The 11,462-nt window shown below is 35.3% G+C and overlaps 1 protein-coding gene across 8 annotated transcripts in view; it reads right to left on the minus strand.

Annotated features, from left to right (window-relative positions):
* Nucleotides 1–1,269: 1,269 nt before the first annotated feature.
* Nucleotides 1,270–11,462, minus strand: part of POLK (DNA polymerase kappa) — a 36,096-nt gene continuing 25,903 nt past the window's right edge. For all 8 annotated transcript variants that reach the window (XM_086629049.1, XM_086629053.1, XM_086629055.1 and 5 more), the window contains 7 exons: nucleotides 10,724–10,890; nucleotides 8,545–8,577; nucleotides 6,784–6,880; nucleotides 5,376–5,547; nucleotides 3,577–4,533; nucleotides 2,852–2,903; nucleotides 1,270–2,705 (listed from right to left, as the gene is read on the minus strand). In XM_086629049.1, the coding sequence (XP_086485175.1) occupies nucleotides 2,621–2,705; nucleotides 2,852–2,903; nucleotides 3,577–4,533; nucleotides 5,376–5,547; nucleotides 6,784–6,880; nucleotides 8,545–8,577; nucleotides 10,724–10,890 (1,563 nt within the window). In that variant the 3' untranslated portion in view covers nucleotides 1,270–2,620. The remainder of the gene's footprint in view (nucleotides 2,706–2,851; nucleotides 2,904–3,576; nucleotides 4,534–5,375; nucleotides 5,548–6,783; nucleotides 6,881–8,544; nucleotides 8,578–10,723; nucleotides 10,891–11,462) is intronic.

The raw sequence follows: 11,462 nt of genomic DNA on the forward strand, positions 1-11,462 counted from the left end.
TAAATGCTTTGTGGTCACACATATGCTGTTTGCACTCCTTTCTTCAGAAGTGGTGGAGAGAAGAACATTAAGATCACAGAAATGTCGTCCATTTTCTCTATCATTCATAACTAAAAGAGGAATTCAGGAAAAAGCGTATATATATCTACCTTAAATGAGACACACTATTCAAAAATTCTCATCCACTGCCAACGAAGATCATTCCTATGCTTCAGAACTGTAGACAGAATAAGTGCTGAATGGCTCACACACAGGAAATAATTATACATTCAGTTAAACACAGCTATAAAGAAATTTCCAGGTGCTAATGAAAACAGGTTTTAAGTTAAGGTAGTCATACAACACACATGTACACTGAGAAAAATGCAAACCAAAAACATTGCTTACACAGCCTTCTCCACAAGAACTGACATGAAAATTTGTTATCACAGAAGTTTATGAAAATACTTAATCGTGTACTGAAGGCCTTCTTCAGATAAAAACAGTAAAGTAATAAATGTGGTATAAGAACCTTTAAGAAATAGGAAAAAAAGGCTTCTGTTTTGCATTGCAGCAAATCATTTACGTGGAAAACATTAAAATAATGTCACCAAGCACTTTCTGTGAAAACACAGAATCACATTTCCAAAAGGTGTATTTTTTAAACACATCTCAAAAGACAGACATTTTTAGCTTTAGAATCATACTGAGTGTTTTATTTCCACATTAACTCCAACATACTCTATGACTTTAACTTCATGACACTAAGATAACCCTACGACTTTTTTTAAAAAAAAAACAGATGGTAAGACAACTTCCGAGGCTAAGCCAAACTAACTTCTTTTGTTCAAGCACTTACAGTAGCTTACTTTCTGCTAAGTAATTTGTATGTAAAAATACACATCTTAAAGAAATACACACGATGACAAAGTAATACCGAGATTCTACACTTTATTGCATCAGATAGATACAAACTAATAAAGGGACTGGTGTTCACTTTCTAAATAGCAGTGGTAGCTAAAGTCATTGTTCCTTCAGTTGCTTTTATGTGTTTCCTACTACAAGCTTCCAGCTCCCACCTCTGTCAACAGAACCGCTCATGCTGAATACTCACTGATCTGGTTTAGAGAAAGTCAACTGGGTCAGCCTACATAGTCTGACCTACTCCAGCTGATCTGGTCAAAGCAGGTAAGGGAGCACTGACATGTACTCAAATGACAGAGCTGTAAGTACAGTGGCATCTGGCACACAAACAGATGAGGGTAGAGATGGAGAAATCATTCCAGCAAGTTTGGAAACAAAAAAACAAGTTCTGGACTTAGCCTCGTACATACAACATAACAGGTACACACTTGCTTGTTTAAAAAACAAGTAAACATCAAACTATTTCAAGTACAATTAAACAACAAAACAGATGCTTCTATAGTAGCCACTTTTTTTTTAAAGATTTTGCAATTAAAAATTTATATTTCATACAGAATTCAACAGTTTGTATAAGAAATATCCTGTCATCATAAATAATTTGCCTGATAAATATTTAATCATAATAAAATGTCTTCATTTAAGCAATTTGTTGTGAACAGAAAAAGTCTAAACAGAATATTTAAAATATTTACACTTTACAACTTCCTCCTCCCATACGTGCACGCATAAAATATTGTTATTCAGAAATACAAAATAAGTTTAAAGAGGAAGACGGGTAAACAATAAAAACGTTCAGCATCTTGCATATTTGCACATCATTCTTATTATTATTGCACTATGAGACATTTTATTTAGAGTAAATTTAGCGCTACTGACTGGTAACAATTTCACAATTACAAAGAAAATTGAAGTTCTCGGTCTCTTTGGAAAGACCAAGGATGAAACAGCATTTGTCTGACTAACCTGGAGGAATCTTCTCATCAACACGTTTATGAACATTTTTAAAATCAGTGATGTCATCTCGTATCTCATCACAAGGAGTCCTTAAGGGCTGGTCCATCACCTCTTACTGAAGTAATTTTCAGTGACAACAACAAAAACTTGACTGTGCTGTCTTCCTTTGAAACTGCGAGACCAATCAATCTTTGCGTCCACTGAGAACACAGATGTTCACAAGCTGAAATCAAAAAACTCATCTCTTCTTTGTACCACACAGCTAATACCACAATTAAATTTGGTGTTGAATTGTCCAAGGAAGTGTCAGCCTGAGCTACTATGGTTACCACGGCCAATACAACCAGCACAGAGAAGAGAGCAGGTCAGATGTGGGAAGAAGGCCTTCAGTTAAGCACAGTGTGCACTCTAGCTTTCCTGCTTTCTAGGGAGCTTGCACTACAGCCTTGCTCATGGCAGCTCTTATCTTCCTGTTCCATTTGTTGAACAGCAGAGAGAAATCATGAGGCTGCTCCTAAGTTCCACATGTTTATATACAAAGTCAAAGTCCTAGTGAATTTTGGTTCTCAGAAACAACTAGGGAAAAAAGAAAACCCTACCTCAGTCGTACCTCCTCTTCTACCTCAAACATCATGCTCTTTTTACACAAGCATACAATGGCTCCAAAGTGACAGGCACCTGAATCCAGCCTACACCAATGCTAAATTAATTTACAGTCATAAAACACTATGAAATACTTCATATAGAATATGTTGCTACACAGTCATTTAAAAAACATTTCAATTGTATGCTTGGAATTGCTCGACTTGGCCTTTTTTGATACTGACTGTGAAGCTGTTAGTCCAGACCTAAAGTTAAAGAAAGAAAAAAAAAAAAACAGTAAAAGGTTAGAATATACAATGCATACCTACACAACTTTTACAATAATGAATATTTTTCTAAACGTTTTTATTTTAAAATGAGTTGTATGCTCAAGTTTCCAGAAAGCACTTACCTTTTTGTTCCTTGTGGTGGATTTGTGCATTGCTGTCCTCTGCTTAAACTTCCTGAAAAATCATTGGAAACAACCAAAATTAATTACTTCAATAAAGAAAGAATGCTTCAGAAATTACATACATGGCAGAACTTTTAAAACGGTTTTGGGTAAAGCTTTTTTTTTTTTTTTAACATAACATAATTTATCTCAAGGAACAGATAACATTTTATTATCTGCAGTTTGAGCACCGTAGTTTATATTAACATTTTTGAAGGGGAAAAACAAAGAGAGCCTTTAGTGTATTGAAATCTAAGGGATTAATTTGAACCTTGTTGCAGTTTTCAGAAATATTTCAGCATAACGTAGTTGATTTTCAAGGTGGTTATTCAAAACGATATTTTTAATTATTTTATCCTGCAGGGGGAATAAAGAATCTTTGCCAACAGTAAGTTTTTCATGCAAACATGCACTTTACAGAAATGAGCAGTAATTCTCATGTCACCCTTGTGGCAACTGAGAGTGCACTGTGTAACTACCGTCACATTCATAAATCTAGTTTGTCAATAAAATTGATGTGACATTTTTTAAATAAAAGTGTTCACTCTTACACAGACCTTAATCAAATGAACTTGTTACAAAAATCTTAAAGCCCTGGAAAGTTCAAAGTATACCATTACGAAATTATTTTAATTGTACAAGAAGATAATTTGAACAATCAAATATATCCTAATGTGCATACTTACCAACTCCGTTTGAGTTTTCCATATTGTAAGTTTTAGTAAGAAAATCTTTTTTTTCTGTCAGCTCCTGTATAAGGCCTTTATTTAAGCAGACATCCACATGTCTGTTAAATGACACAAGACTGGTGGTCTTCTGTTCTGAATTACAAACTGGACAAACAAGAACACTGCGTTCTTTCGCTTCAAGGAAACAGGATGAACTAGGTTGTTCTGCATGTTCAGTCTTTTCAAAACAGTCTTCACTGTCTTGTGGAATTCTTTTGGGGAAGAAACACTGTTTCATACACACATTTCTAGCAATATCACTGAGATTGCTAGGCTGTCTTTCTCTGTGAGGTTTATCAGATAGTATCTGAGTGAATTTTTCTGTGCTACTGCTAGTAGGGTTGTCAGATGTACTTGCAGACTCGTCTGTTCCTGCTAATTGATCTGGTTTTTTTTTTTTAGGTTCATCGGCATTTTCATTTTTAAATTGTGGAAGAAAGTTATGTGTATTTTCTCTTGAATTGTCATTCTTGGATATTTCCATGGTATCTTTAACAAGAGTCCCCTTGAGGCACTCATCAATATGCCTGTTAAGCTCTTCCAAGTCACTGCTGCTTTGCTCCTCAAAGCAAACAGGGCAGGTGAAGATCTTACACACACTAGGATTCTGTAACTCTGTGACTTTCTCTGTTTTTTCCACAAAATTTGCTAATGATTTCCTATCATGAAAGAGCTGTTTATCTACAGTTTCATTTGGAGAAAGATTCTCACTGTTTAGTTGCCTTGCAGCTCGCTTTTTATCAAAAAAACTCCCTCTTGGAGATGCTTCAGAATTTTTTGAGAAATATTCTTGGTGGGACTTCCCCAGCTGAAGCCTAAGAAAATTATTTTCTTTTCCTGATTTTAAGAAACTCATAATGCTTTTTTGTTGGTACTTCTTCTCCTCTTCACTTAGAAATCCTGATACTCGTACACCTAATGATGAAAAACAAACTTATATAATACCAATTTTACAAAAACTTGATACTATTTCTTAATTAACACCTTTTGAGGTATACATTCACTCAATAGAAGTGCATTTTATCTCTAAATAGAGCCTATAATACCTGCAGATGCTAACAATGGATCACGAGGTACATACATTTTTATCAGATTCAAACATTTGCCCAACCATATTATTCATTTCAATACCCATTAAGTTTTATCTGATTACACCATAACGTGAGGCTATAAACTTAATACAGTTACAAAGAATTTGCATGAATTTTCGCCACTAAAATATTTTTTCTTCAGTGCATTCCAGTATCATAGACAAATAAGCTTTATATATCACAGAATGGCTCAAGCAGAATGTATAACCACCTGAACCACATAGATCTTAGAATCAAAACACAAGGGTTTACTTGCAGAACACAGCATGTCCATATCTACAAGCACTTTACCTAAAGCATTTGTTTCTAAAAGGGGTTATGGGTAGAAACTAACTACCAGTTGCTGTGGTGCAAAGCAGACTTAAAAGCTCTTTTAAGGCAGCAGAATTAAGCACTGCTATGCATTAAGATTATGGTCTCATGCCAGTGTTACATGCCATGTTGTTACAGGGCTAACAAGTGGTAGGAAAAGTACAACCTCAATTAGTAAAACATTCCTGAGTCACAGTTTAGCACTCCAGACCTGTTTCACTTTGCAAAAACTACCAGGGTAATGGGGAAAGGATAAATCCATTTATACCAATTTTACTTCAGAGTACAGTCTATTACTTTGGTACACTGTAAGACCTAACTCTGAAAAGGAAGAGTAAATCTTTAATATTTTACCCATAAGTCTTATCCGTAAAGGGTGAGGAGCAACACTATCAATTTCTGTGCCTAACAAGTCTTTAGCAACAGCAAATATTTCCTCCTCAGTAGAAACTGAAGACAGCACACTTGAAGCTCTTGTTTTTACTTCAAAGTTTACATTCTTCAACTTCAAGGTAACAGTTTTACCCTAACCAATAAAAAAAAGAAAGAAAAAAAAAAGGTTAAGCATGCCATACACAGCACAGAAACAGTTACTATTCAGCATCTATATAAGGGCCTTAAAGCCATAGTCAAGACTGTGCTTATCTGCATACAGCAAGCTGCACTGCCAAGAATTTGTCTGCAAGATTCTGCACTTGCTCCTAAACTGCTGCCAAAGTCGAATTCTCTAAAGTGGGTCATTTGGCTACAGTTCCCAGCAGACCATCTGCCACCAGTGAATGTTCAACAGATTTCATGCTCTGGCTACAGACACAACTTCCACTCTATCTGCAAAAAATCATGTCCTCACTTGGAAACTTTCAGTGCCAGGTAACTTTGCTGGAAAAACTACAAAGGATGCAGAAGTGATATCCAATTACGGATTCGCTGAAAACTTCCCTCCTCTTGCATGGTGCTATCAGAGCAACGCACAGAATCTGTGTTTGGCACAGACATTCTCCTGGTAACACCTTCCAAACCATTTGTGTGATTTACTGTTGTCCATCCAATTGTAAATAAATGACACTCCTTTTGTTCTGGTGCCTTTGTACCCTTATCCCTTTGTCCTTCCTAGCTGATGATTTCACTTTCAATCTGTTATCTTCTGAGACAAACAATCTTTTATGGCTGAAGATGACTAATCACAATTCTTTCAGGTCTTGAATGTTATTCCTTGTTTTACCATAAAGATCTCCATAGAAAATACGAACTGTTCTTTCTAGATAATAAACAAAAATTTCAGAAGAAGGAATACAGGGACTGTTGCTAGCATTCCTACCATTGAACGGCACGAATAACTTGACAGCAAGTTTGAGACATGTGAACTTCTTAAACTACACTACCGGCTATTGACTAGATCCTGTATGAATGCAGGAGAGAAACTCAGTGTTTTAAGCACATTAGCATTACATGATAGACCAAACCACGGCTCATAGACAATCAGCTCTATTCTTTGTTTAGAAGCATTGCTTTCAGCATAAAATGTTTATGTGCTAAATAACTTGGTTAATTAGTTTATTTTTTTCCACATGTATTAGACCACTTGAACAATATCAAAATGCTGTCTAAATCATCCTAAACATCTGCAAATTAATTAATGGAGACCTCTGCAGATAGATTGCATGGTATGATGTTGCTGAAAGCATTCACACTAACGCTGCATTTAATAAGTTTGAGTGCAAAGTGTTGGTTTTTTGGAACAAACAGAGAATAATATGAATACCTTAAGTCCTTCTTTTTGTAGCTCTTGAGCAAGGTCTCTGCAGAGCTCTCGACACAAGCTGTACTGGTCTTCTGCTGTGTTGATTTCACTGAATGTTCTAAGATAAAGATACGACCTTTTTTTCAGTATGAATCCTAAAATTTGTTCAGTGGCTGCCATCTAAAAGTATTTTTTGTACAGTTAAACAAAACTAGATCAGAAGAAGGTTGTATAGGCTTGAGTATTTACTTGAAGGAAAAATGAATATTAATACAAATATTATACAGAAAGATTTGTGCACATTTATATGTTTCAAAAAGTTTGCAAGCCCTTCAAATAATGAAATAATTTGGCTTTCAATTTTTCATTATTTGAAATGAATCCGATTTAAGGTCATTAATGCTTAAACATTTGCAAGAGAGAATACTAACACCAACTGAATTCATGGAGCCAGCCAAGTTATTTGTATTTCATCTCCTTTGTACAGTGCTGTGTAACATCAGAAGAAAGAAAGGATTAGGAAGTCAACATCAGAGCCAAGTATCAGAAATAAATAATGCAGATGCTAACAAAAAGATGCCAGCTAGGATAATTATGTCTGGCCTCAGAGGAGGAAAAACTACTTTTCTGCCAAAAACGTTGCTAACTGCCTAGCAAAGGCAGTTCTTAGTAGAGCAGCAAAGTACGTCTTCATAGGGGAATTACAGGATTTTTTTTTGTTGTGCATCTGCTTTTTAGCAATAAGAGGAAAGGCAATGTTCAGTTAGTAGAGGTTTTAAGAGATGTGGGAAGCAAAACTTACAGCTGCTAGATGCTTTCGGAAAGGTCTCGCAGAGCCACTGTTTCATGTCAGGCTTTATATTTATGAGTGTAAAGTCCCTATAACTGCACTGGATTTCACATCTCTAAGTTATATTCAGGTTTACCAGATCATATTGAAAAGTCATCCTTTATTATGATTCATATTACCCTAAGAATGTTTGCATGCTGCCAAACTAACAGGATGAATGTTTTACTCTGGGTAAAGAAAGAAAAGCAGAAAGGGGCAATAGGCCACCCAGATTATCTCTCTGCCTGCAAACCAGCACAAGATTACAGCCATAAATTTCTCAGCTCTGGTGGTACCAAACCTTATGGGCCTTACTTAAGCTGCCCATAACTATTAAGCTTCAATAGTAATAAGAATATTTTCTTATCTTCTAAGAAGAGACAACACATGAGGGTAGGGGTGATTATTACAGTGCTCTACAGATTCTCCTTGCAGTATTTCCTTTTCAAAAATGAACTTTTGGAAATTACATACACCACTTACTTAAGGAACTTCACACTGATAAAAACGTAAAAGGAAATCTAACCAATTTCAGTTAACCATGAGAAATTATTGTCTGCTTTGCAAGACTACCTTACGCTGTACTTGCTATGCATGTGACTACAGACTACTAGACTGATATTGACATTAAACAGGAATATATAAAAGAAAATTCAAGCCTCTATATATTTCCGCCCTATATTATGGCTTAAAGACCACTTCGATGCATTAAAGGCACTAGGAGAACCAGATGATGAGAAGAGAGAACACACAAATCGATAGAAGTACCTCCATAGTATTCTGAAGCCAAGGAAAAATAAAAGGAAGCTTGACTGATTTAATGAGCTTGTTGTATATGCAGATTTTTAACACATAAATACAATAAAATTATATGACTAAGAAAAGTATACAGTACTTGGCATTAAGTATGTTTAGTGGTTATTGTAATTTTTCTCAATATTAAAAAGACATACCTTTCAGTGCTCATACTTTTTCTTTCTCCATCCCTTTAAAAAGAAAAATAATTTATTATACTCACTTTACCTAGAATTGTTATCTTTACAATAAACAATGAGTCAACCAATCATGCTTCAATAACTAATAGCAGTCTCTTCTACAAAATGTGGATGTAAAGTTTTTCTACACATCTTGTATATTCAGTTTAAGTGAGTGCCAAATGGAGAATTTTTTTAAAAAAAACCATAAACTACTGTAGATGAAATAAAGACACACATCAGCCTCAGACATCAATAAACAGTGCATAAAAAACGAAACCAAAAAAACCTCCCACAAACCTCCGCTCTCATATCAGGAGTCTTGTTTAAAAACTAACTACAAATTCTATGCTGTCTCACCTAGGTATAGCTGTGAAACACTGCTATTAAAATCCTGAACGCGTCATCTATGTTTGAATATTTGCTTATCTGAGGAATTAGTTTGCTTTCTCTCTGAATTATTACCCAGGTTAAAGGTGATGTGTTAAAACTTTTTTTGTTTCTTTGTTTCTCTTTTTCTTTCTGGATTTGACTGAGCATCCTTTAACAACTCTTCTGCTTAGAAGGTGTTCCACAGAACATTTCCTTTTTAAGTCCTCCTTCTGTTTCTACATATTGGAAACAACAAATCTGGTATTCTCAGATTTTCCTAAAAGAAGGTGGTCAATGACCATAAGAGGAACCATCTATTGAGGACTCAGGGTGTTAAGGGATTGCTTTCTCCATGCTAAAATCACTGAAATCAAGTTAGTGCTAATAAAAATAAAACCAATAAATAAATTTCTTAGACAACAGCATTAAAATGTTTTCCCCTTCACAATGATAACCTTGGCTTTTGAAATGCGTTTTTTTTTTTTTTAAATGTACTGGGAGATTTCCCAGAATGTACAACACCTAAACAGAGTGAATATGGGAAGAGAGTGCACCAATTATTAAAGGACCATTTGAGGTTACATTATCTTAACAGACACAAATATTTGGACAATCATATTTTATCTTTTATCAAGTCACCTTCACAAAGTCAGTCTTACAGGATATTTTGTTTCAAGTCAACATACTTCTGAAAAGGAAAAAAACCCACAAAACCAAAACAACTGCAATGTGCTAGCACATTACTGGTCTACAAATTGCTAACTGTATATTTTGTAGTCAAATGGCAAAAATAGAAGATCTATTACTGTCAGAGAAGTAACAGAAATAATGTAAAATAGGCCTTTCAGAAGTACTTAAGACACTTTACTTTAGAACTCCTAATGAAACCAAATCATTGTCAAGCTATTTTTAAATAGAATTTCAGCACTTTGGGAAGGATAGAAGAATATTTAAGGAAGGAATATCTAAAAGAAAGGACTCAATCCTAAATTAAGATTCTTGATTACACAAACAGCAAAATGCTACTTTTTTTTTTTTTTTAAGAACAAGTGTTCCATGTTTTTATCCAGGGCAGGCTTCGAAATAACACATCTTATTGAAAAGATGTATTCACTAGTAAGACTGATTTCTCCCCTCCCAAACAGGAGGCTAAAAAAAATCATTAAAGTAGTATGAAGCCTAAAGGAACAGATATGAAGGAGGATATAAAGGTCTTCGGTTCTATTCCAGCAAAGTCACAAGTTGATAATACAAACGTGTACCCAAACACGATAGGAGACACAGAAACTTCACTCACTTTCATTAGAAATATGACAATTTACCACCAGAGAAGATCAGATACCAATGCAATTTTCATTACAATCAGATAATAATAAAAACCAACGAATGTATATTGTTTTTACAAAAGAAACATGACTAAACACCTCTGCTTAGGATAACTCATTTCTCTTCAGCTATTTTAGTAATTACGAGGTTAGCCTAAATGATACTGACTTGATTTCTTGATAAACGCTTACGCACAGCTTCTCTGACAGACTTTTTGGATTTTGTATATTAGACACGGCTGTACAAACTTTTGCTCTCCAATGTTTGGCTGCTGTCTGTATCTTAGCCATAAGTATCACAATAACAGGTATTAGCAATCCTTTAAAATATTTTAAACAAGTAAAATTTTTGTCATATTTGTTCATCAATGAAATAGGTCTTAAAATGTACGGTATGTAACATACACAAGGAAAAACTTAGAAAAATGTAAACAAAGGAGAAAAAAATCCCCAAAACACACTTTTCCAAACGCGTTGAACCCAAACCAAGGGAAATATCCAAGAAATTACGCCAAGATGCTTCTGAGAAAAGAAGAGAAAGCAGTGCCCTCTGCTGGTAAAGTTCTGAGCAAGTTACAATTCCAAGGGCTCTTAACATCTTCTCTGTTACTTTTCCTATACCTGGCACCTGAAAAAGAATAAGAATCATTACGTTGGAAACTTTCCATTTGTAGATTCAACACTAAGAACAATTTAAATCAAACACAACTGGGCAGATTACCTAGAAAAGTGTATTTCTTGAGTAAAAATATTGCTTTTAGAACACAAGAAATATACACGATTGTCGTGGTTTTAGGCTGATCCAGCAACTAAAACTCACACAGTCTCTCCTTCTCCAATAAAGTAGAGAGGAGAGAAAAAAAAAAAAAAACAAAAGGACTGAGGGTTGAGGCAAGAACAGAGGGAGCACCCACCAACCATGGTCCTGGGCAAAACAGGCAGCGCTTTTCTCAAAGCAAAACAGTTTATTAATGATTACTTAGAAGGACAAAGGGAAATAAAAACCGATTACTTAAGAGGACAGAAAGAAACAAAACCAGATCTTAAAACCGACACCTTCCCCCCCCCACCTTCCTTTTCCTCCCGGCTCTACCTCCTCCCCCCAGCAGCACAGGGGGCAGGGACTGGGGGAGTGCAGGTCAGTTCATTCCGTGCTGTTACTGCTGCTTCTTTCTTAAAGGAGAAGGAGTCCTTACACCC

This window comes from Tauraco erythrolophus, chromosome Z, assembly GCF_009769465.1.
Source record: "Tauraco erythrolophus isolate bTauEry1 chromosome Z, bTauEry1.pri, whole genome shotgun sequence".
Taxonomy (NCBI): Eukaryota; Metazoa; Chordata; class Aves; order Musophagiformes; family Musophagidae; genus Tauraco; species Tauraco erythrolophus.